The 25,425-nt window shown below is 40.0% G+C and overlaps 8 protein-coding genes across 11 annotated transcripts; 2 read left to right on the forward strand and 6 right to left on the reverse strand.

Moving 5' to 3' along the window:
• Positions 1–99: 99 nt before the first annotated feature.
• LOC125575388 (putative U-box domain-containing protein 46) lies at positions 100–3,993 on the reverse strand. 3 transcript variants are annotated; one of them, XM_048771237.1, is made up of 3 exons: positions 3,757–3,993; positions 1,826–2,189; positions 100–1,398 (listed from the first exon to the last, which is right to left on the reverse strand). In XM_048771237.1, exons 1-3 carry the CDS (start codon positions 3,852–3,854, stop codon positions 292–294), a joined length of 1,569 nt encoding a protein of 522 aa, XP_048627194.1. In that variant the 5' UTR covers positions 3,855–3,993; the 3' UTR covers positions 100–291. The 3 variants fall into 3 exon arrangements, with proteins under 3 accessions (XP_048627194.1, XP_048627192.1, XP_048627201.1); XM_048771235.1 differs by having other exon boundaries at positions 1,826–2,275; XM_048771244.1 differs by having other exon boundaries at positions 1,826–2,289; positions 3,757–3,985.
• LOC125575378 (disease resistance-like protein DSC2) lies at positions 3,561–5,826 on the reverse strand. The gene is made up of 2 exons (XM_048771254.1): positions 5,590–5,826; positions 3,561–5,499 (listed from the first exon to the last, which is right to left on the reverse strand). The coding sequence occupies exons 1-2, from the start codon at positions 5,629–5,631 to the stop codon at positions 4,093–4,095; spliced, it is 1,449 nt and encodes a 482-aa protein (XP_048627211.1). The 5' UTR covers positions 5,632–5,826; the 3' UTR covers positions 3,561–4,092.
• On the reverse strand, positions 5,627–7,819 carry LOC106433808 (disease resistance-like protein DSC2). Of its 2 annotated transcripts, XM_048771250.1 has the most exons (3): positions 7,276–7,819; positions 6,241–7,058; positions 5,627–5,871 (listed from the first exon to the last, which is right to left on the reverse strand). In XM_048771250.1, the coding sequence occupies exons 1-3, from the start codon at positions 7,743–7,745 to the stop codon at positions 5,807–5,809; spliced, it is 1,353 nt and encodes a 450-aa protein (XP_048627207.1). In that variant the 5' UTR covers positions 7,746–7,819; the 3' UTR covers positions 5,627–5,806. The 2 variants fall into 2 exon arrangements, with proteins under 2 accessions (XP_048627207.1, XP_048627204.1); XM_048771247.1 differs by having other exon boundaries at positions 5,868–7,058.
• A 5,633-nt stretch (positions 7,820–13,452) lies between these two features.
• Positions 13,453–15,908, reverse strand: LOC106443179 (putative U-box domain-containing protein 46). The gene is made up of 2 exons (XM_013884765.3): positions 15,377–15,908; positions 13,453–14,735 (listed from the first exon to the last, which is right to left on the reverse strand). The coding sequence occupies exons 1-2, from the start codon at positions 15,692–15,694 to the stop codon at positions 13,641–13,643; spliced, it is 1,413 nt and encodes a 470-aa protein (XP_013740219.2). The 5' UTR covers positions 15,695–15,908; the 3' UTR covers positions 13,453–13,640.
• Positions 15,909–16,088: 180 nt separating this feature from the next.
• On the forward strand, positions 16,089–19,709 carry LOC106433820 (conserved oligomeric Golgi complex subunit 2). Its single transcript, XM_013874653.3, has 12 exons — positions 16,089–16,601; positions 16,673–16,792; positions 16,889–17,216; positions 17,398–17,559; positions 17,674–17,773; positions 17,865–18,080; positions 18,159–18,264; positions 18,407–18,607; positions 18,699–18,803; positions 18,898–19,023; positions 19,109–19,246; positions 19,342–19,709. Exons 1-12 carry the CDS (start codon positions 16,143–16,145, stop codon positions 19,453–19,455), a joined length of 2,175 nt encoding a protein of 724 aa, XP_013730107.2. The 5' UTR covers positions 16,089–16,142; the 3' UTR covers positions 19,456–19,709.
• A 616-nt stretch (positions 19,710–20,325) lies between these two features.
• On the reverse strand, positions 20,326–21,215 carry LOC106433839 (40S ribosomal protein S16-3-like). The gene has a single exon (XM_013874671.3). It carries the CDS (start codon positions 21,000–21,002, stop codon positions 20,475–20,477), a length of 528 nt encoding a protein of 175 aa, XP_013730125.2. The 5' UTR covers positions 21,003–21,215; the 3' UTR covers positions 20,326–20,474.
• A 32-nt stretch (positions 21,216–21,247) lies between these two features.
• On the forward strand, positions 21,248–22,872 carry LOC106433830 (pentatricopeptide repeat-containing protein At5g18390, mitochondrial). Its single transcript, XM_013874664.3, has one exon. It carries the CDS (start codon positions 21,248–21,250, stop codon positions 22,637–22,639), a length of 1,392 nt encoding a protein of 463 aa, XP_013730118.1. The 3' UTR covers positions 22,640–22,872.
• A 179-nt stretch (positions 22,873–23,051) lies between these two features.
• Positions 23,052–25,301, reverse strand: LOC106433849 (anamorsin homolog). The gene is made up of 8 exons (XM_013874680.3): positions 25,147–25,301; positions 24,731–24,878; positions 24,297–24,463; positions 24,117–24,212; positions 23,779–23,941; positions 23,576–23,706; positions 23,415–23,489; positions 23,052–23,318 (listed from the first exon to the last, which is right to left on the reverse strand). Exons 1-8 carry the CDS (start codon positions 25,147–25,149, stop codon positions 23,280–23,282), a joined length of 822 nt encoding a protein of 273 aa, XP_013730134.1. The 5' UTR covers positions 25,150–25,301; the 3' UTR covers positions 23,052–23,279.
• Between the last annotated feature and the right edge of the window lie 124 nt (positions 25,302–25,425).

Consider the following 25,425-nt stretch of genomic DNA (forward strand, 5'->3'; position numbering starts at 1 on the left):
TGGGACAGTGCACAGCTTAGCATTTGGAAGAATACAAGAGAAAACCACATGACTTGGGACTCACGCAATCCTCTCGGATGATTTTCGCTAGCCGGAATATGAAACAGAAACAGCAGACGTCAATTAAAAGTGGCAAACTCAGGCCCTCCTTAGGCCCTTTCCGTTTTCAAACAGAACCTATACAACTTTTCCCTCTTTCTAAAATTTTTACATGAATCAAGAGTCAGTTTGCAAAACTAATCGTTTTATTTATCAACAAGACCTGAGTGTGGTGGTTCCCTTCATCCCCCTTTATGGCTCGGCACCTGTACCGGACGGTCCGGACTTCTTGATCCACTGCAAAACCGCTTCTGCTTCTGCCACTGTACGTTGTGATCCTTGCGTTGCAAACTTCGTAAATGTCGAGTATTTATCCTCCTCTTCTTTGATCAGTTTCAGCCTAGTCCTCTCTCTATCTCTGTCACCCGTGCTCAGACCGCACATGCGAAGGAGGACGATCGATACACCGTTCTCTTCAGTCACTGAGCAACTCGTATTCCTCAAGATACTGCACATATCATCGACAAACCCTAGATCCTCCATTTCTTCAATCACCCCTTTTTGTGTAGTCATAAGCGACAAGAGAGCAAAGTAGATATACACAAAGCTTCTTTCTTTAATCCTGTTGATCAGCGCGGGAACCAAACCTTCTGAAACCACTTTGTCCCTCTTCTCCGGTAGGCAACAGAGTTGGAAAACAGCATAAGCGGCACCTATGGCGGCAGTGAAATGATCCTCTTTGATAACATGAACCAAAGCCTCCAGTGTCTCTGAGTTCCCGATGAGGATCTTGTTAGAATCAAGTTTCGAAAGTTCCCATAACGCCTCTGCGGAGTTTCTTCGTGTCTTGGCAATCCCCTGCTTCAGTGACTTCGTAAGCAGTGGGATCGCAAGAGGGTGCTGAGCAACTGCTGTTTTGTTCTCCTCAAGACACGAGATGTAGAGCAATGCGGTGATGATATCCTTCTGAAGGCCCGGGTTCGAGTCAATGTCCTCGCCCAAAGCAGAGAGCGGAGTGAGCAACCGTGTGATGGATTCAGGGATCTCAGCGACAAAGAAGGCCGGGACATCGGCAAATCTCTTGGTCTGACGTCGCAGCTCGTTTGCAGCTCCTGTCTTATCTTCAACTGAGGAGGGGGAGGAGATCCTCTCAAGCAATAGGTCAATGTCATCAGGGAATAGTCCAACGGGTGCATCAGATGGTTTTGGCAAATCGTACTTGTTGACTTGACACCATTCCGTAATCAACTCAGCGATCACATGGTTGGGTACCCACAAACGGTGAGAGAGGACTTCTTTGGTCTTGGGACATGTCACTTTATACATCAGCCACTGTTGGATGTATCTCTTTTCGTAGGTCTGTCAAAAAGAAAAAGAAACAAAGGAGCAAATAATCAGCACACTTTCCATACGAATACAAAAACATACATTCATTTAGCTTCTTGGCAATGTCAAGCATAGCTCTGTTTCTTTTTGGATGATACAAAACTTTACGTTTAAAGAAACATATACACAAATAGCACGCCTAACAGTTGAATATATCCAAAGCTATATGCTTTGATCATATGAAGAAGGTTACATGTACATATACACAAAATAGCACACTACTGTGTCTGTATCTATCTACTCCTGTGACATATCTTTGTATATGAGAATATATTCGATACGCATTCTAAACATACACAATCATTGAGGATTCTTGGCAATGTTACGCGTAAAACTTTGTAAAGATTAGCAAAATCGAGCAAGAATCACAAAAAAAAAGTAAAGAAAGGGAAAATCAAACCTGGCCAGAAGCAATGACTACAGGTTCGCTCATGATCGCACGCGAGAGCATACACTTGAACTCTTTTGGCACTTCGAGCACAGAAGCCGGAGAAGACGAAGAAGTTGCTGAGTCCGGCATCTTCGATTCAACTTCCCTCAGACGATTCAGGATTCTAACCGCCTCGTCAACTGCTACCAAGGCTCCGTCAGTCTCGCCGCGATCTTCGCTTACGCCTCCGTCGTCGAGTATCTCCGTCATCGTCTTCTTTAACTCCATCCTCAGAGTAGCGGCGTTTGCTGCCGTTGATTCCTCCATTGAGAGCGCGAAACTAGAAACCCTAGAAACTCGAGAATTGGGGAAAAAAGAAGAAGGCGGGAAGTTTCTGTTGGCAATAGAGAGAAACGAAGAAGAAACCGTTAGCTTCTCAGTTTTGAGTATATTTTGCCTCCTTTTAATTACGTACGCCACCTGTAATACATAGGCTGCCACGTCAAATTCATAACGTAGGTATGAGTTAAATTAACATAATGCCACATGTAATTTTATAAACACGTTTAATCACGTACGCCACCGGTGTAACAAGCAGATTTGAGTTTATAAATATCATTCTATGATTGGATGAGGCAGAGAAAGTCAGTATGTACCTCCATAGTAATAATACTGGTTGGGACTTGGACAAACTGAGACTAGTAGTTGAACCGGAAGATTTTGAGGTTATTGTCTCTCTGAAAATCAGCCCGGTTGCGCAACAAGATCTTGTTGGATGGCACTATACTCAAGATGGTATTTATACTGTTAAATCAGGTTATTGGGTGGCAATGCACTTACCTGAAAACACAGTGATTCAACCTACAAATGGGAATCAGCTACTGAAACAAAAAATGTGGAGAACAAAGATACCATCGAAAATACAACATTTTCTTTGGAAGTTATTATCTCGTAGTCTAGCTACTGGTAATAATCTCAGGAGGAGACACATTACAAGGGATGTGATATGTAAGAGATGTTTTCAAACAGAGGAAACAGAATCTCATCTTTTCTTTGATTGTGATTATGCTAAGCAAATCTGGCGAGCCTCTGGAATTGCAAATACAACGATTGATAATTCTAATGCAACACTGGAGGAGAGAATACAGGCTTGTCTATTTGTTAGTTCTTCAGTGCGGCTACAACATTACAATGACCTACCAATATGGATCTTATGGAGACTATGGAAAAGTCGGAATAGGTTAATTTTTCAACACAAACATACAGCATGGAACTTTATTCTTGGATATGCGAGGAATGATGCAAATGAATGGAGAAATATAGGAGCACATGCTATGGCAGACAGATCAAGATCATACCAGCGAAGAGAGGTAGAGGCTCTTAAAAGATGGGCTTTACCGCCCTCAGGATATATGAAATGTAATGTTGATGGTTCTTATATAAGTTCGGAACGAGAAAGCACTGCTGGATGGGTAATAAGAGATGATTTTGGAACTTATAATGGAGCAGTACAAGCGGTGGGAGCAAAGGTTGGAAATGCTTTGGATGCAGAATTACAAGCTATATTAATGGCGCTTCAACACTGTTGGATGAAAGGTTATAGGAAAATAATCCTGGAGAGTGATTGTTTAAAAGCCATTCAGTTTTTGAGAGATAAGAATTTGTATTTCTCAGGCTACAACTGGATTAGAGACATCACATGGTGGTCCCGAAAATTTGAAGATGTTCGATTTAGTTGGATATCAAGAGAAGCAAACAAGGTGGCTGATAAGCTTGCAAAGACAAGCTCACAAACAATTTCTTTTATTTTTCATAATTATGTTCCTGTAACAATAACAAATCTTCTACATGAAGATTATGTAAACGTACATTTATGATTAATAAAGTATGATGTTATAAAAAAAAAAAAAAATATCATTCTATGATTTGTTAAGGAAGCCATAGCGATCGAGTTTCCAAACCTGAAAAAATCCCAGCTTGATTGTGCCAGGGGTGTTGAGATTGATGCTTCTCTTCTTGGAAACTTGCAGTGCACCGGAAAAAGAAAATCTAACAACATCAACAAGGCTTGACCTCATTCATTTCCTGCTCCTCGTCTCTGCATCGTCATCACGTCCTGTTTCTTTTCCTTCTTCAGTTTCATTGTTTGCCTCTACGTTTATGTCAGATTATCCTCGACATCATCCTCACCAAACATCATCGTCAGCACTTTAAATATCATCACCACCTTCATCTTCCTCATCATCATTATCTGCATTTTCATTGCTTGCCTCTATGTTTATGTCGATATACTCTTCCTATTCAGTTTCTTTTCCGTCAAGTACCTCCAAAATTCGTACACCACAGCCATAAACCACCAAGGCTTTATAATCATCGACTGTGAACAGAAAAGAGAGCTCGCTGAAAGTGGTGACTTCGGCTTCAGGGAAATGCTGGTTTAGAGAGAAAGAATCTTCAAATATATAAAGATGGTTTTGAGATGTGCCTAGACATGGCATATGATGAATCTGGTTTGATCCATATAGGACAGTGAGGCCATTCTGTTTACCTCTAACGCGACAAAACACATTCTGCTCGCGAAGGTAATGAAAACTGACTTTTGACAGTAAGATGCAAGCTTTGAATCTGAAGGATGAAGGAAGAGGTCTTGGAGTCAAATCGATCGTTAGGGAACTAGAGAAAGCTCGGCGAGTGAAGTGTGCAGGCACAATGTTACCCGGTAAGAGCGCATATTTGCAAACTGATGTCTGGATGAGCTTTCTCGCTTTTTGATTCAGGTTGTAGCAGCCAGCAAAGTTTAGGCATATATTTGGATTTTGAAAAGAAGAGTTTATTCTCCTCAAGGATCTACAAAAGTGTGCATCTAGAGATAGACAGGAACCTGGAAGCTGTGGCAGTTCTGTGAGAATTATGCAACCAGTGATTGAAAGCTCACTTAGTCCGGAGAGACGTCTGATGCAATCTGGGATAGTTTTTAAACCACCACTGAATAAATGTAATGATATTGGAGATGTAAGAGCCTTCTTCGGTAAACATATCGGTAAAATGTAGTGCACGTTTAAGTCTGATCGAAAACGCCAGATGCCATGCGAGTCAGGCCCCCCAACGATCACTGCTGTAAAAACTTCATCCCCATAGCTCATCTCAGGGACGTCGTCATGTTTACACAGTGCAATAGTCTGAAGATTCTCCAACTTAGAAATGTTTGGAGATACAATTTCCAGATTTCTGCATCCAAACATAATTAGTTGCTGCAGACGAAATAGATTCTCAATCCATGGAGGAACTTCCTCTATCCCTGTGCCGCTCAACACCAACTCTACGATGCTGTAAGGAACTTTTGGGAACTTCTTGAGGTCACTCAACCCTGACATATTCAATCTATAAAAACAAGACCAAGTACTGACTGATGATGGCAATTCCAATGCCCCTATCCCAGAATCGCTCAGATCGAGTTCTTTCAAACTCGAGCAACCACTGATTTTTTCCAAATTCGAGCAACCACTGAGTTTTTCCAAACTCCGGCAATAATGGAGGTCCAATTTCTCGAGATTGATTAACCTACCGATAGAAGAAGGGAGTTCTAACAAACTTCTGCAGTAATGGAGATCTAATATCTCGAGACTCGTTGCTTTCGAGAGATCTGGAATCTCTTTCAGATACTCAGAGCTGCTCAAATCCATCCGCTTGAGGCATGGGAAAGGCTACACAAAAAAAAAAGTTTTTGAGAAATGACTAACCGCACTTGACTCACAATACAATACAAAGTAAAAAAATGCCGACTATTTTTTTACTTTGATTCCCTCCCAAAGTTTCTCAAAGTTGCTGTTGGGCATGATTAGTTCGACAAGTAACTTTTCAGAGAACTTGGAAGGCCAAAATCTCAATGGAGACTGCTTCCAATGTATGTATCTGAGTTTGTTGGGAAGACAGTTGAGGCCTTCGGGTGTGTTTAAGGTACCACCATCGATATCTAGAAACTGGAGATTTCTTATCCCTTGGAAAGCGCTTTTACTTATTTTGATTTCCTCTCCCTCCAATTTTAGGAGCTTTATGCCTAGAACAGTTCCAGTACCCTATAATATATTATTCAAAAAGAAACAAAATCCCAGCTTAAAAAACAAAGGAAACAGAAGACGGAATGTTAAAAAAAAATAACTTAGTGTTTTCATCAAAAAAGTCAGAAATCTCGGTGGCTTTCGTTAAGAATTGTCGCTTTCTAGGCTCGACAGATTGTCGACATACAATTTCTTTACCCATTTGTTGCAGTAAACTATGCATCTCCACGTATCCATTCTCTCTATATATAAGACTTCTATAAGCTAAGGTTTGAAGCCCATGGTTGACGTTTAAATCGCTTTTTTCAAGAATACTCTTGACCCTATCAACCTTGAAACCAGCAAAGAAACATGCAATATGCAGAAAAAGAGATTTTTCTTTATTACTTAAGACGTTGTAGCTCAATTTTAGAGTTGATTCAATTTCGCTGTCAAGACTAGACCTCAGGCTTGGTAGTGCGTCTATCCACTCTTTCTTGGACATTCCCCGTAGATACGACCCCATGACTCTCAAGCCTAGAGGTAGATTACCCGCAAGTTCCGTAACTTCCCAAGCAAGAGTTTCAAAATCATAATTAGGAAACTTTTGACCGAAGGCATATAGACATAAGATCTGAAGAGCCTCATCTGTAGTTGGAAATTTCATCTTGTAGATTTGATTGGCTTCGAGTCCGAGTGCCTTGAGAAGTTTTCTATCTTCGGTTGTAATGATAACCATACTTCCGCGACCAAACCATGCTCTGTTCGCCACTTCCTCTAGTTGCCACCAGCTATCCACTTCATCAAGAACAACCAACACTTTTTGGTCATTCAACTTTTGTGGTGCCCCTCCCAAGTGACGAACCACAATATCCTTTTGGTTAAAAATTTGAGACAACAACTTTTCCTGAAAACGCAATTTCAACTGATGGTCGTTACCAAAGGACCTCTTAAAACATCCTTTGATATTCTCCAAAAACGTGCTGAACTGAAATTCTGGAGAGACTTGGTCGTATAAAACTCTGGCGGCGGTCGTCTTACCAATCCCGGCAGGACCCCAAATCCCAATCACCTTAACATCTTTTTTTTGTAGGCTCAACATCGTTTTCATCTCCGTGACACGATCTTCTATGCCAACAAAGTCATGGAAATCATGTGATGGTGTCAAAGCCAACACACCCATAATATTTGTGGCAAGGTCGTTGATCAAATCAGCTTCACTCTCCCTAACAAAAACAGAGGCTTATCCATTAGAACATACATCATGAAAAGAAGCTATACAGAATAAAAAAGAAAGCCATGGAAACATGGTTCTAGTATCGATAAGTATTCATATGTAATCTTTCTTTCCTAAGCAAAACTATCAGATAAGTAACAGACGATGTAAATAGTTTTTTTGGACTGAATTAATTTAACATTCATTAAAAAAAAAAGTGAACGAACCAGTTGCTCGAGGCATAACCAGCTATACCCGCGACTTCCTTCAAAGCTTGCCTCCATGCTTGCTTCACATTTTCGGTTTTTTCCACACAGGTTTTCTCAAAGGCTTTTCCGAAATCTCCCCCCTGATGGCGAACATCAGATGGATCCACTTGGTAGAAAATGGTGATCACTCTTTGCTTATCCTCTTCTCTGCACTTCATGATCTCCACTAACTCATCCAAACACCAGCTTGAAGAAGCGTAGTTACGGGAGAGCAAGACAATGGCGACCCTTGATTGTCTGATCGCTTTTTCAAGCGCGGGACCGACAGATTTGCCTCGCTCCATCTCGTTATCAATGAACGGTGAGATCCCCTTGCTTTTGAACTCTTTAACAACGTGGCTAAGAAACCCTTTGCGCACGTCATCTCCACGGAAGCTCAGGAAGACGTCATACAAACAACTGCAAGACACAGATGATGAAGAAGCCATGAATAACAAGCACGAAGAAATTCTGAAGAGAATGACAAAGTTTTCAGATCTGAAGAAGAAATAATCAAAAAGAGACTTTGTATATGTGTGTGTGTGGCTCGTAGCCACATAAAACAAGGTGAGAACGCGTAAAGTGATAAGGAAACAGTAAACTTCTGGGGGTCCTCTTACAATTGACTTGTCAAGTGGAGAGGAAGTATCGTGAATGCAAGAAACTTCTCAGCGTCCTCCTACAATTGACTAGGAAAAGATACAAATACATTGACTTACAAGGAGCGACCAAGATTTTGATATCGTATAGGCTAAGAGATTACCATGAGTCCTCCCCACATCTTCTCAAGTTGGTGGCCATTGTACACGCTGAACCTCAGCAAGAAACTTTTCATAAATGATCTAAGTTTACGTGGGAGACAGTTCAGACCTAGAACAATTTGAGTAACTATTATAGAGTGATCAATTTATAGGGTTCTTTACTTATTTATTATAGCTGTTTAGCATGTATTAACTAGACAGTTAAATCTTGTCTATCTCTGATCGTGGCACTCAAGAATAAGAAACAACAACAAAATGAACTAAGAGTAGCAAAAACACAATATATTATTTACTAGCAGAATCTAAATATTATTAGTAATTTGTAAAATTAAACATTTTCTTCAACTGTTTTTCATTGCATTTCTTTAAGTTGAACCAAAAGAATATTATAAACTGAAAGAAAAACAAAAACAAAAACAAGTATCAATTCTCTTATAGATGAAAAAATAATCACAAGAAACGTTTTATTCTAGCTTTTGTTGATGCAAAATCATTGATAGTTAATTCAATACTAGATTTTTTTCCGGGCTACGCCCGGATTTAAACAAATATCTTTATAGTTGATAATAATACATACATATTATGATCATAATATAAAATAATAAACCATGATTAAAAATTAAAGTTTATTGAAAAAATCCAAAATATACGTATGGAATAGTGAGAAAAACTGAAATGAATAGGTTTTTATCTTATATATTTGGTTTCTCGTAAAAATAAATTGTTAATTAAAATTAATTCATATTTTGGTTTTATAATCAAGTGGTGTCATTTTACTAACAATTAAGTACTTATTAAATGATATTAGAGAATAGGTTTTTAGAATCTATGTGTTGATGTTTACAATTATTATGAGAGAGTTCAAAACGTCTCATCTTTTGTGTTACTTCCTGAGAAGGGATGAATCTCTAAAATCCACACTTAAAGAGAAGACAATATTATTTAATTCCTGGGTTATAATACTAATTTTTATTACATGTCTAAAAGTTAGATATGATGTGATAATATGTCTTTCTCATATATGAAAATTAGATGGGGGTTTTTTACAAATGTTGACTGATTAAATTTTAAAATATATTGTACTAACTTAAAATGTATTAGTTGGTACATTATCAACTCTTTTTCTCAGTTTCTTCGTTCCTTTGTTAAATCAAATTTAAGAAATTTAGTAAAGCAACACAACAAACTTGAATATACTGTTGCATACTAAAACCTTCTCCGTGAATGAAGCGTTTTGTTACTGATCTCATGTATATCGTGGCTTCGTGGGACATAGATAGTAAATATGAGAAACTATAAAATGATAGAGAGATGCACGAATCAGATTCATCAACGTTCAATCATATATAGATTCAGATGGATCACTTTAACTAAACATAAAAGAACTATAACCCTTAAAACAATCCAAAATACTTGCTTTGGTTTTAGTGATGTTCACTATTTATTGTATAGAAGAACTCTATATCACATGACTAAGCATTTCCTCCACTCCAGTTACTCCTTGCTTTTTGTGGTTTAAGAATTCACGAAAATTGAGAGAAAGAACATATACCGAAACTGCATGACCAACCAAAAGCAACATAACTTATTAAATGAAGAATATAATTATGATCAATCTAAAGAGAATTACTTTTAACAAATTATGAGTACTTACACTTGTCACACAGAAGCTCTGGAAACAACATCTGCTTGTAAATTCTCCTACAGAGCGTGTTGTGGAAGGCAATCCCTCTATTTCCTTGTCAAAAGCATCCCTGAATACATTGAAGACACATAAGCAGTTAAGTTATACTCAATATATGACCAAATAACAACATTGACATACTGACTAAACACAACTTTCTCTTTTGGTTTAAGAGGTGCAACTGCACCACTTGGCAATGAATAAGAGCCACCAACATGGACTTGGGGATACCAGTAGGTGGTTTAACTCTTTTAACATTGTAATTAGAGTCACCATTTGTGGGGCAATGATAAATACAATGTCCTGATACAGTGAATAAAAATTATCTTAGTACCTTTTATCTATTTACGAAAGTGTAAGAAAATTAAAGTAACTCTAAACAAAGCTGACATACCAGCGACATTACAACGATGGCAAATATACCCCGGAGGTGGAGTTTTACTTTCCATTCCAGTCAAGTAAACAAATGAATCTCACTATCTTAAAACTTGATGCAAATAAAACAAAACAAAAACTAATGAAAACATTGTAGAATATAATAATAAAGAATACGAAGATTACCAAAACCACATTCGTACCCTATATGTAACCTCTCCCTGCCCCAAAATTATATTGACATTGCCTATTAAATCTAATAAGAATAAGAGGGTTGATAAATGTCTAAAAACATTAACATTTTCACGTCCACCATTTGTGAAAGATGGCTTACCTCTGCCAGTCAAGTGCCGGGGTGTCAATCGAGGCCAGAAGTTAGCTTTCTTCATATACTTTCTCTTCTGCTGGTGCAAGAACATGACATGGATTATTATGCTGGGCACCTTGGACAGCAGGGATGAAGTAAAAATCATTCCCGAACTCATATTCAATTAGTATGTGAAAATGGGTGAAAATTAGTACTTTTCTAGCTATAAAATGGGTCAAAATGGGTTCACTCAACGCCAATATAAATGTTCACTGTAATCAACTTACATATTTTGCTGGAGGCAGCAGAGAAACATGAGAATTGCTGGTTTCAGCTTGAACATGTTCCACTTTATTCTCGATTCTAGGCCTGCAACGTTCAGATAATTGCATTATTTAACATGAAAATCCAGGTGTTTCTTCTAACCAATAGCCACACTTTCAACTTATGTTTAGTTAAACATATTTTGTTGCGCTTACAATAAAATAGCTAAATAAGAGAACAAAGGAGATGGAATCAAAAGATCTGTGAAAACGTACTCTTGTGCAGTGATAAGTCTGACGCGAGGCCGTCCTGGGACTTGATGAATTAGAACAGAAGTGTTCTTTGGTATTAACATCGATTCATCCAAGTACTCTGAAAATTCAAAACAAAGAAAATATAAAGGCCAGGAGTGTAAACACGTTGGCACAACACAATAAGCACTCAAACCTCTTTGTTGATGAGGAGTAGCTCTAACCCAATAAAGCTCCCACCATTTGCAATGTATCTAGCCTCCCAGAAACGGTTCAACCGAAATTATAGCTCAGATTCCGCTGGTCCTTGAAATAAACGGCGGCGGGAGACTTTCCGGTGGATTTAAAGGCCATAACTGTTCTTTTCAGTGGATGTTTTGGATTTCGGGTGGTTTTAGGTTTAGACGAAGCGATTTATAGGAATATCAAAGTGAGGTGAAACATTATCAAGGAGGGATTAAAGAGCTCAGATTGATCAGGTGGTGGTGGTGGTAACGACGATTATAGAACTGAGATGTAGAAGACGAAGTGGAAAAGACAGATTCAATCGATGCATTTGAGATTGGATTTTCGGAATTGGGCTCGACTTGGTCCATGATAAATATTTAGCAGACAAAACAAAAGGCTCAGATTTTTTTTCATACGACAAATCTATGGTGACGTGGCAGCATACTCTTCTATTATTGGTTGATTTAATTGGGTGACGTGGATATGCTCAATGGAGCTCATATATCCCTTTTAATATAGTATAGATATTCACCAAACTGTTGGTCATTTGGTCCTTTAAGAAACTTAAGCGGCCTTTATAATCAGTAAATCAACACAATAAGTCTTTTCACACACTGACAACCATATCAACTTAAATAACACAAATGTACCACGAATCACCATAAGAAACTGAATCAAGCTAACGACACGAGATCTATCAAGCAATGCAGGTAAAATGGCAGTTTTATATCCAGTACGCATTCATAAGAGCACCCACAACCACAGCTCCTTAACAATAAATCCTTAACAATAAATTATTATAATAATATGTAGGGCCCAAATATTTAAGAATTTGTGCTACAATTGTCTCTTGAAGTCCCAATTTAAGGATTTCTTTTCTGACAGCCTCTTCACTGTGCGCGGGCTCCACCGCCGCGTGGGAGCCCGCGATTGGCCAATCTTTTTATTTTTTTATTTTTTTTTAAATTTGGATGAAAAAAAAAGAAAAAAAATAAAATATTCTAAAAGTTGTTGTTAAGGATTTGTTTTTAAGGATTTATGGTTGTGGATGCTCTAAGCAGTCTCCAAACTGTTAAGCATTGATTATGAGAATCAATGTTGTTACCTCCACCAAGAGCTCAGGTTCATTCCCAAGAGGACGAAGATCCAAAATTCCGATCCAAATTCCAGAGCTTCCGGCATCAAAAATCACAGCGAAGTTCTTCGGAGGCCTTGAGTTAGGGCCTCCCTTACGGTTAAGCACCGTGTACTCTTCAACAACCGCGTCGGACGTCGATCTCCCAAGCATTAGCGATAGACTCGTGCCGTCCAATCCCAGGCTTAGTCGTCGTCTTCCCTCTGTCAACAGAGAGGAGCCCCTGATGAGATTCCGAGGAATGAGAAGGAGAATGGTGACCGGAGGAGGAAACGGTGGCTGTTCCGGACTCCATGAAGCTATGTGGAGGAAGGCGAGCGATAGCATATCTTACCATTTCCGGTGCCTGAGGACGCCGTGGTCTGCGGCGGATCCTGTAACGGCTCCAGATCGAACGACGGATTAACAAGAGCGGAGCTTGTATCGCCGGAGAAAAAACTTCGATTTCAGCTTGTTGCTTCCTCCTCTGCCACGTCATTTCCGCTTTAGCTTCTGATTGGTTAAGAAAAAATAATTCCGATCATTTATTTCCTATCAAAAACTTTTTTTTTGTGCAACAATTCCTATCAAAAACTAAAGTTTTCAAATATGTTTAAGCATACTGTGGTTGTGGTCAATGTTTAAATTTTCATTTCATTTGGGTGTGTTACTATGTTCCTAAATTAGATTGTTATAGCCATACCTTAGTGATTGACACTCTAGCTGTGTTCTTTTGTTTGAACCTTTTAACCTACAAAATTATTAACGGAATGGTGTTCCTAAAGTGTTTATGAGATTGCATGATATTAACATATGAAATTATTGATTATATTAGCATACAAGTAACATAACTGACAAATCAATCCAATAGACAACAAACAAACATACCCTGACTGTGATCACCATGTCTTTGATAAAGTCTATATTTATATAAACTTCATTCTATGTGAATAAAATTTCAGTAGAGGACCGCCTTAAAATGGTTTATGTACACCAAACTCTGATTGATAACAATAACGCACAACTATATAGATAAAAAAAAGGTGGGAGCGGTCAAAGTGTCTGCCGTTGCATGATTGGGACAATGCACATCATAGCATTCTGATGAATACAAGAGAGAACCACATTACTTGGGACTTACGCAATCCTCTCTGATGATTTCACTAGCCGGAATATGAATCAGAAACGTCAATTCAGAGTAGCAACATTCAGGCCCTCATTAGTAACTAAACGTTCTCAGAAAACTATACAACTTCTGCTTCTTTCTAAATTTTTTACATGCATCATCAAGACTCAGTTTACAGAACTAATCTTTTTATTTATCAACATGACCTGAGTGTGGTGGTTCCTTTCATCCCCTTTATTTCTCTTCACCTGTACCGGACCTCTTGATCCACTGCAAAATCGCTTCTGCTTCCATCACTGCACGTTGTGATCCTTGTTTTGCAAGCTTCGAAAATGTCGAGTATTTGTCCTCCTCTTCTTTGATCAGCTTCAGCCTAGTCCTCTCTCTGTCTCTGTCACCCGTTTTCAGACCGCACATGCGACGGAAGATCAATGTACCGTTCTCTTCAGTCACTGAGCAACTCGTATTCCTCAAGATACTGAACATACCATCGACAAACCCTAGATCCTCAATTTCTTCAATCACCCCGTTTTGTGCAGTCATAAGCGCCAAGAGAGCAAAGTAGATATACACATAGCTTCTTTCTTTAATCCTGTTGATCAGCGCTGGAATCAAACCTTCTGAAACCACTTTGCCCATGTTCTCCGGTAGGCAACAGAGGTGGAAAACAGCATAAGAGGCGCTTATGGCTGCTGTGAAATGATCCTCTTTGATGACATGTACCAAAGCCTTGAGCGTCTCTGAGTTCCCGATGATGGTCTTGTTAGAATCAAGCTTTGAAAGTAGCCATAACGCCTCTGCAGAGTTTCTTCGTGTCTTAGCTGTCCCCTGCTTCAAAGACTTTGTAAGCAGTGGGATCACAAGAGGGTGCTGAGCAACTGCTGTTTTGTTCTCCTCAAGACCCGAGATGTAAAGCAATGCGGTGATGATGTCCTTCTGAAATCCCGGGTTCGAGTCAATGTCCTCGCCCAAAGCAGAGAGCGGAGTGAGCAACCGTGTGATGGATTCAGGGATCTCAGCGACAAACGAGGCCGGGACATTGTCAAATCTCTTGGTCTGGCGGCGCAGCTCATTTGCAGCTTTTGTCTGATCTTCAACTGAGGAGGGAGAAGAGATCCTCTGAAGCAATAGGTCTATGTCATCATTGAACAGTCCAATGGGTTTATCAGATGGTTCTGGCCGATCGTACTTGTTGGCTTGACACCATTGCGCAATCAACTCAGCGACCAAATAGTTGGGTGACCACAAACGGTGAGAGAGGACTTCTCTGGTCTTGGGACATGTCACTTTACACATCAGCCACTGTTGGATGTATCTCCTTTCATAGGTCTGTCAAAAAAAGAAACAAAATAGCAAATAATCAGCACCAAACACCCAGACGTATGTATCTTCAATCCAAGAATCTCGATCGATCTCCATAATTGTAAAACACAGAAAGGCACACATTTGGATACACAGTCCTTTATATGTATCTATCTACTCCTATGACATATCTCTGTATATGAGCATACATTCCATACGAATACAAACGTACACACAATCATTGAGTTTCTTGGCAATGTCAAGCATATACACAAATAAGATACAAAACTTTCATACAAAAATTTCATTTTAAAGAAGATACATGTACATATACACAAATAGCACTCATAACAGTTGAGTATATCGAAAGTTATATGCTTTGTTCATATAAAGAAGCTAACATGTTCATATACACAAATAGCACACATATCTGTATCTATCTACTCCTGTTACATATCTTTGTATATGAGAACACATTCGATACGCATACAAAACATACACAAGCATTACGTTTGTTCGCAATGTCAAGTTATACGATTCTGAACCTTTGTTTAGAGAATGAGCATGTATACAGATAGCATTCATAGAAACTGAATATATCGAAACTTATATACTTCTTGATAGAAAGATTAGCAAAATTCGAGCAAGAATCACAAAAGAAATCTAACCTGGCCAGAAGCGATGACTACAGGTTCGCTCATGATCGCGTGCGAGAGCATACACTTGAACTCTTTCGGCACTTCGGGCAGAGAAGTCGGAGAAGACGAAGAAGTATCAGAGTCCGGCAACTTCGATTCAACTTCCCTCAGAAGATTCAGCATTCGAACCGCCTCGTCAATTGCTTTCAAGACTCGGGAGCTTCCGTCAGTCTCACCGCGATCTTCGCTTACTCCTCCGTCGTCGAGAATCTCCGCAATCGTCTTCTTTAACTCCATCCTCAGAGCATCGGCGGTTGCTGCCGTAGACTCCGCCGTCGATTCCTCCATTGAAAGCGCGAAAGTAAGAACCCTAGAAACTCGAGAATTGGGGGAAAAAGAAGAAGAGCGGGAAGTTTCTGTTGGCAACAGAGAGAAGCGAAGAAACGATCAATTTATATCCGTCAGCTCTCAGTTTATTTTTCTTTTGCCTCCTTTTTTTATTTTCCTTTTATTAACTTAAGCAACCTGTAACAGAATGCCACATCAGATTAATAACGGAGGTTTGAGTAAAACACTTTAGTGCCACGTGTAATTTTATAATACGTTTAACTACGAAGCAACGGGCCCACGTCATACCGGCGTTCTTTTCTTTTCGTAATCAAATTACATGCCAGCTCCTGATTGGTTCACGGAAACAATTAGATTTTGCGATGATTAATATATTCTTTATTATATTATTTTAATCAAATTTATAAATACTAGATTCCTCACGCCGGGAAGAAACAGCGAATCGACAATGTCAGATCCCGTCGCGACGTTGCCGTCTCCGAGATCCGCCGCAGACGTATTCTGGGATGACTCTCGTCCTCCTCTATGGTTCAACCCTTCCCTCTTCCTTTCCCCAGTCTTCGACTCCGAGTCCTTCATCTCAGACCTCCGTACTTTCGTCCCCTTCGACACTCTCCGATCCGAGCTCCGATCACACCTTTCCTCCCTCAACGGCGAACTCGTTGACCACATCAATCGCGACTACGCCGATTTCGTTAATTTGAGCGCTAAGCTCGTTGATATCGACGAAACTGCAGTCCGCATGCGCGCTCCCCTCCTTGAGCTCCGTGAGGAGATCAGTGCGTTTCGTGGATCTGTGGAGGATGCACATGTCGCACGTGCGAGTGGATTAAACCAACGTAACGATACTGGGGCTGCAAGGGAGGTTCTGGAATCGTCGCTCGACGCTTTTCGTGTGGTGTCTAAGGTAAAGCAGAGTTAAAGGCTTATGCTTTTAATTGTTACGAAAGTTATAATGACATTCATTGTGAATTATAGGTTGAAAAGCTTCTACAAGAGCAGCAAGATGGCGCAACCATGAGAGAATCACAGAGCATTCTCTTGGAAAGAATAGCTAGTGAATTGAATCGGCTCAAGTTCCATATGACTCATGCACAGGTCGTTTACTCTCTCTTTCACTGGCTTTGAGAAGACAATAGAATGTCTTACAAGTAATTCTCTCACTAATATTTTATGTTATGCATGTCATTACAGAATCTGCCTTTCATTGAGAACTTAGAGAAGAGGATTCAGAGCGCTAGTGTGCTATTTGATGCTAGCTTGCGTAATTGCTTCATTGACGGGCTAAACAACAGAGAATCAAACGTCATTTACAACTGTCTACGTGCATATGCTGCCACTGATAAAATTAAGAATGCAGAAGAGGTGTTTCGTACGACCATTGTGGCTCCATTTATACATAAAGTTATTGCATATGAAGCATATGATGGAACATTGGGAGATGGACTAGAAAACGATTACAGACAGATCAAGCTTTTCGTCGCCAGGGACTGTAAAATGCTGCTAGAGATATCTTCCACTGGTAACTCACTCAAAATCTCTGCGTTATTATGTTTGTTTTACATCACTGGTAAAGAAGTTTTCGTGTTACATACTTTCAGAAGAATTATACGCAACAAGATGGTAGTAACCTATGCTTCATGGCTTTAGTATTTTAACGCAACTGCACTGTACTTTTGCTTTGTATCTTGTTATTACAACAGACAAATCGGGTTCGCATGTCTTCAACTTCTTGGCAAACTCAATCCTGAAAGAAGTTCTTTCGGAAATCCAGAAAGTCAAACCAGGCGTGTTTTCTCCTGGAAGGCCTACCGAGTTCTTGAAGAATTACAAGGCAAGCTTGGATTTCCTGGCATACCTTGAAGGTAGAGTAACTGATCTTCATCTTTCTCTGTGAACTGATTTTCATTGATATCTGGTGATGAAGTTGCTTGTATGCTTTTCAGCTGAGTTATAGTACCATCTACTTTTTTGTGAAGGTTACTGTCCGTCAAGGTCTGCTGTAACTAAGTTTCGAGCTGAAGCGATATGTATCGAATTCATGAAGCAATGGAATGTGAGAGTGTACTTTTCAATGAGGTACTCAGAGAAATATCATAGATGACTAGTGAATTACCATTAGAATTATTGGATTCTCAACTTCTCTAACTCAGAAGATACATAATTTCAGGTTTCAGGAAATAGCTGGAGGCTTGGATTCTGCTCTTACTTCTGCTTCTCTGGTTTTTCTTCAGGACTCTGACTCAGATAAACGGAGTTCACCCACCTTAATGCTTAGACAGAGCGTAGCTCTTTTGGAGAGCTTGCGATCATGCTGGAAAGAAGATGTTCACATTTTCTCTGCCGCTGATAAATTTCTTCGCTTGGCCTTGCAGCTTCTTTCGAGGTTTGTGACTAAAATACTATCATCTTACAAGTTTTTATTTGTTTAAATTCTAATGTTGATAGTGTTAATAACATGTAGATATTGCAACTGGGTGTCTTCTGCGGTGAATGCTAGAAAGAGTAATGCCAGCCTGACTCCTGGATGTGAATGGGCAGTTTCAGCCACTGCAGAGGATTTTGTATATGTAAGTTACTTTGTTATGTGGGTTGTTTTTCAGTTCCTTTTATTTCGGAAATTTTGACTTTAATACATGAAATCTGGTCACATAGATTATGTGGTTGATCATTTTATGTTATTGGAATTTTTACACGTTACCTTCCTTTCAGGTTATACATGATGTAAATTGTATAGTCTCAGAAGTTCGTGGCGATTACCTTGGACTTATATCACACTATTTATCTTCATGCCCCTCTGAAGTTCTGGATGTGGTGAGGAAGAGCATGCTACAGGGTGTAGAATCATTAGAAAACGTCCTACCTTTGGTTAAGAAAACCATTATTGAAGTCATTGTTGATAAATCTGTTGAGGTAAAGCCCTGGAGAAACACTAGTAAATTATTATCTAGAGTATCATACATACTCAAGTCTGGATAGTAAATTGTTTTCTTCTCTCCTTCAGGAACTAAGTCAGCTCAAGGGAATAGCCGCAACATGTATGATGTCTAATAAACCACTGCCTATTAGGCATTCACCGTACGTGGTTGGACTATTGCGCCCTCTAAAGGTATTCGTCTAATGTCCGGGTTGAGATGGTAAGTTCATAGTACTTGACTGATGAATTCTGAAAGTGCGGATTATTGCATCTTTTGTGTTAATAGGCCTTTTTGGAGGGAGACAAGGCTAGACATTACTTGACCCACGAAACAAGGGAGGAGTTATTGCTTGGCACTCTCACTGAAATGACCAGGCGGTATTATGAACTAGCTGCTGGACGTCTAAGCGACGTAAGTACCTTTTTAAAACAGTAAACATCCAGAAATGGTTGGTGAGTATTTTATGTGCAGTTAAAGGCGGGGTAATATGTTGCAGGCGAGAAAAACAGAGACATATCTTCAGAAATCACGACAAAATGCACAGAAACGAGCAGGTGCAGCAGCATCAGGTGTAACTGACCACAATGTATCTGGAACAGAGAAGATGTGTATGCAGTTGTTCCTTGATCTTCAGGTAACCTTAGCTCCTCATGTTGTTTCATTGTGTTCTCTGAAAATAGTCAGTTTTGGTAAGAAGTAGCATCATCGGTTATAAAATATCTTTGTCAGGAGTATGGCCGAAACATCTCTGCGTTGGGGTTGAATCCGGCAGATATCGAGCCTTATTGTTCCCTCTGGAAATGCGTTGCACCTCCGGATAGGCAAAACACAATTAGTGTTTGAGGACTGGCGCTGCTTTTTCATACAACATGTTGATCTCTTATAAAAAGAGCTGTAGCTTCTTTTCTTCACTTGGGTTTGTTTACTTAGTACAGCGACCAGAAGAGGAAGAGAGTTTTATCAAAGAGACGAGTGTTTTCCAAAGTTGCATTATGATTGATAGATCTTGAGTAGTTAGTGCCTGCTTTGGCCATTCAGTCTTTTGTAGGACTATTCCGTCGTCGGTATATAACACCACACCAAAGAGATTCGAAACATTTCTTTGTATTTCTAGGGCCAAGTTAATATATGCATGCATGTGAAGGAAGTAAGACCCAATATCCAGTTTTTTAGTGATTAGTGTTTAGACTTCGGCCTAAGTAAATTAACGGGTTTCCAGAGATCGAATGATTAACAATGTCATATGATGAATCCATATTCTTCAATTATTGGTCCATTTCCCTAATATACTTCCACAAGCAAACACACAAATATTCAATGCTTTTCTGAAAGACTTTTTAAACAAGCAAGCGATAGGGAAAAGATCTAACAAACAATTACTGTATTCCCTGAGCTTACACATAACAATATGCAAGAACAGAGAGCACATTTACTGTATTCCCTGAGCTTACACACAAACACACATCAAGATAAGCCTAAAACAGATCTACAAATGTTGACAGTTGAAAGTGTTTACACGATTTAAACACGAGATGTCAAAATCGCAACCAATTTATACACAGCAATGTTTCAGATGTTATGTTTGATCAATTATAGCTGAGTCACAAACTTGCAATAAACTCAACAAGCTCAAACATTTCGACACAAGAACATATTCCAAGTAATTGACCTAACCATTCATCAAATTATGCAAATTCAAACATCTCAAGACAATAAATATAAAGTGATAAATATTAAAACTTTCCGATACCAAACACGTAAACATAGCAAAACATAATAAGTTCTTAGATATCCAAACAAAACATGAAGTCTGAAAATGAAACCTTGCAACGATCCGAAACCGAAACAAAACAAACCAGCAATTAACGGTAACTCTTCTGGAAACGGGAACGAGCACCACGACCACCAAACTTCTTCGGCTCGCACCTCCTCGGATCCGCCACAAGGAGAGTCCTATCGTAACGGATAAGGATATCCTTCACCTCCTTCTTCGACTGCTCGTCCACGTACTTCTGGTAGAACGCCACGAGCGCCTTGGCGATACTCTGACGGATAGCGTAGACCTGGGAAGTGTGACCACCACCCTTGACGCGGATCCTCATGTCGACGCCAGCGAAACGGTGCTTGCCGAGGAGGAGGACAGGCTCGAAGATCTTGAAACGGAGGATCTCTGGGTTGAACAGCTCGATCGGGGAGCCGTTGAGCTTGATCATACCGCATCCAGGCTTGCAGTGGGTAACAGCCACTGCTGTCTTCTTACGCCCGAAGCATTGCACGGATTGTTTAGCCGCTTGAGTCGCCATGGTTGGAGCTTCTTCTCCTTCTCTTTCGTCCGCCGCTGAAAATGAAAACCTAAATGCAGAGAGTGGCCCAAGTAACAATAAACTCATATTTATATAGTGGAGAATAAACCCTAGGGCTTCCAGTCTCAAAACGCAGCGTTTTAACTTAACCGATGAATGAATAAAGTCCTAAACGCTGCGTTTTACGTTAACTGGTGAATAAAAACTAAATAAAATTCTAAAAACGCTGCGTTTTGAAGCTAACTGAGTAAAGTACTAAACGCTGCGTTTTAGGCTACCATCTTCACCTCTTCAGCTCATCTTATCGGAGTAAAATTTTCTCCGGCGAGAAAATGTTTCTCCTCCGCCGTTATACCAAAAGAAGCCTCTTTTCTATCTCCACCCTCGATTTCAAACCCTTCAATGAATCAATTATTCGTCATTTCACCAGTCTCGAGCCTCTGCAAACCTCCGATTCAAACCCATCATCAACCAAAGGAGACTACTTCGCCGCGATCAACCACGTCGTCAACCTCGTCCGCCGCGAAATCCACCCCGAACGATCCCTAAACCGTCTCCGCCTCCCCGTAACCTCCGAATTCGTCTTCAGAGTCCTCCGCGCCACCTCCCGATCCGCCAACGACTCCCTCCGCTTCTTCAACTGGGCCCGATCAAACCCCAGCTACACCCCGACCTCCATGGAGTACGAGCAGCTCGCAAAGTCCCTAGCTTTACACAAAAAATACGAATCCATGTGGAAGATCCTCAAGCAGATGAAGGATCTCTCCCTAGACATCTCCGGGGAGACTCTCTGCTTTATAATAGAGCAGTACGGTAAGAACGGACACGTGGATCAAGCCGTTGAGCTTTTCAACGGTGTGGCGAAGACTCTCGGGTGTAAGCAAACCGTTGAGGTTTACAACTCTTTGCTCCACGCGCTTTGCGAGGTGAGGATGTTTCACGGAGCTTATGCGTTGATCAGGAGGATGATAAGGAAAGGGATTAAGCCTGATAAGAGGACGTACTCTATATTGGTTAATGGTTGGTGTTCTGCTGGGAAGATGAAGGAGGCTCAGGAGTTTCTTGATGAGATGAGTAGGAAAGGGTTTAACCCGCCGGCGCGTGGGCGTGACTTGCTGATTGAGGGTTTGTTGAATGCTGGTTACTTGGAGTCTGCTAAGGAGATGGTGAACAAGATGACTAAAGGAGGGTTTGTTCCCGATGTTCAGACTTTTAATACTCTTATTGAAGCGATAACTAAGTCAGGGGAAGTTGAGTTCTGCCTTGAGATGTACTACACTGCTTGCAAGTTAGGTCTTTCTGTGGATATCGATACTTACAAGACGCTTATACCTGCGGTTTCGAAGATTGGGAAGATAGACGAGGCGTTTCGGTTGCTGAATAATTGTGTGGAGGATGGGCATAAGCCGTTTCCGAGTTTGTATGCTCCTATAATCAAGGGGATGTGTAGGAATGGGATGTTTGATGATGCGTTTAGTTTCTTTAGTGATATGAAGGTGAAGGCTCATCCGCCTAACAGGCCGGTTTATACGATGCTGATAACGATGTGTGGTCGTGGTGGGAAGTTTGTGGATGCGGCTAATTATTTGGTTGAGATGACGGAAGTGGGGTTGGTTCCGATATCGAGGTGTTTTGATATGGTGACTGATGGGTTGAAGAATAGTGGGAAGCATGATTTGGCTATGCGGATAGAGCAGTTGGAAGTTCAGCTTAGAGGAGTTTAAAATAGTGCTGCTGAGACTTGGAATGGTTATGGAAATTGGGAATTTTATAGAAACTCAGCTGCTTTGAGGTTTCTCTTCCTTGGTTCGGTTCGGTTTAGTTATGATAAACGAATTGTATCATGTACCTGAAGCTGAGTGTTAGATTATACTTGGATTTGAGAGTTGAGTATAGTTGCTGTACGGTTGTCTTATTTGTTCAATCTTGCTTGATACCAAACTATTGACGTTTCACATTTTACAGGGTCCACACAAAACCTGTGTATTGAGAGACACATCAGATACTATTACAGCCACAACTGTAAATATGCTACGTTTGATGATAAGAGAGCGTTTGCATCCAAACTACTCAACATAAATAGAGAAGTTGCGAAAACTAAGATCCAAGCCATTTGAACACAGAAATGAACCAATATTTAACAAAGTGAAAAGCTGTTCTTCATTGATATAAAGGTTCCAATGTGTATTGTAAGCAACACCCAACAATTGTCTACTAAGCCATTTCAAAAGCCGAGAAATAAAGAAAGTACCAACAAACAAAATATACGAAAGGACACAAAGTGATTAAACTACTCTGTGTTTGACAAAAGGTTTTGGCCTCGGTGAGAAACAAGAACGCATGAAGATGGCACCTTCCGCAGGCTTAGAAGTCAGCGTCAAGGAAGTTTTGAGAAAGGGTTACCTATGGAGGAAGAAAAGAAACATGCTTAGGTTGTATTCTTTAAAAAGATTTACTGAATTTATGAATGAATGTGATAGGTATTAAGGCATTTGGTACCTTCTCGCCTAGTTTGAAAGGTGGGAGACCCTTGTAAGGGCATGTACCGCAGCGGAAGGCATCACCGAGTCCACACTGAAATCATTGTTTAAGAATTTTTCAGTCTTGTGGAATCAAAATATCGAACGCACACAGAGAAAGAGATGAGTAAAGAAGCTTACGCTGCCACATGATGACTGTGGATTCTCGATTTGATCCTCTGTGAGTCCCAGCTTCACAGCTTTCTCCTCTATCTCAGCTCTACCACAGACGCAGTTCTTGCAAGCTTTCTTAGTGGTTTCACAACCGCTAGCTGCAAAAAGTGCAACAGATGTGTTACACATGAACAAGAAGAACAAAGGTCGTATGGGATGTCTTTAATTACCAACTGGAACTTGTGGCTTCTTCAGGTCCTCCTCTGTCAAGAGAGAGTCTTCATCTATAAGATCCAAGTCATCGTCTAGATTAATCTTCGGGAGAGTAGTTTTTGCAGGCTTTTTGAGAGCAAATGATGAACCAATCTTCCATGTAGGTTTCTTTGCCTTAATCTGCATATGATAACATGTTTCCTGTTATATGGTTGAGCCAAAGCGAGTGTATTCAACCTTCACAAATAACTAGTATGAAGATCGACAATCCTTAATACTAAAGGAGCAATAATAAGCTTTGAACCCAAAAAGCAGTTTGATATCTGTACAAGAAGACATGTAAAAAGGTGCTCACCCCAACGGAGAAGGTGAAGTTAGGCAACTTAATTGATTTCAAATCAAGAGACTGTGCCTCCAGAAAACCAGCCAAGGCTACTCTCTTTTGAAGGGTCTGCAAGGAATATTCGCCACAAGATTTAAGTAAAAACATGTCAAAGAAACCCCAGTTATATAAGATTCGATACACATCACAAACCTGTTGCAACTCTACAGTTTCACCCTCCGAACTAGCGCACACATAAACTGAACAACCAGGCTTCAAAACTCTCGAGAACTCGCCATATATTTTATCACTGGGAAAATCAGATACTCTGGAAATGGCTAGAACTGCATCCACAGAGGAAGCATCCAAAGGAACCTGACCTGCAAAACAGTAGAAAACATAATCATAAGACACGAATCTTCCTCTCTACCTACATGCCCAGATGAATCATATGCTAATTACAGCTTAACTAAGAAATTGAACACTATTTTGGAGCCTTAGCTAAATAAGATAACGACCTGAGATTTGTACATATTGTGGATGAATCTTATGCTAATTACAGCTTAACTAAGCAATCAAAAACCTATTTTAGAGCCTGTGCTAAATAACACAACGAGAAATCAAATGAGGAGATGAGATTGTTTTACTTATTGTGGAAGCTTGAGTAATGACGATAGGATCACAACGTTCAATCCCTTCCTTTGCGAGCTCCTTCATTATAGTTAGAACAGAGCTAACAGGCAACACCACATCATCCGTCACAGCCAAAACAGTCGTTTGAGTCATTACCGAATCCTACAAAAACAACAAAAGCCCAAACATTCAAACCTCTTAGATTCAAGGAAAAGAGATAAAAAACAAAAAGAACAAAAAATCCACAGCTCATGTAGCTAGAAACTCGAAAGCTCAAAACTTTATTACTGGGTTACAATTGAATTAAGACGAGGAGCTAATCACGATCGATTCAGCTAATCCAAGCCGCAAAGAGAGAAAATTTCAGAGGTTTTAGCTAAAACTGCATGCAGCCAGAAAAGATTACAGAGAAACAAAAACCTAAACTCACCATGATAGATAGAACCGCCCAAAAACCCTAAGAGCCCTCTCTCTCTCTCTCTCTTCGGTGAAATAAGAGAAATCAAATTCTTCTTCTTCTCTCTCTCCTCTGTTTTTATTTACTTTTCTTCTTCGCCGACTCGACTTTCCCTTGGTTTTCTTGCAGTTCTACTATAACGCGGTTTTATCAAACCGGGTTTTGATTTTATCCGTCTCGGTCCATGGTAACCGGCTTTAGTTTTTTGTTTTGTTTTGAATATGCAAACCAGATCGTAAAAGAGAGTGAGAG

This window comes from Brassica napus, chromosome A3 (assembly GCF_020379485.1).
Source record: "Brassica napus cultivar Da-Ae chromosome A3, Da-Ae, whole genome shotgun sequence".
Classification (NCBI taxonomy): Eukaryota; Viridiplantae; Streptophyta; class Magnoliopsida; order Brassicales; family Brassicaceae; genus Brassica; species Brassica napus.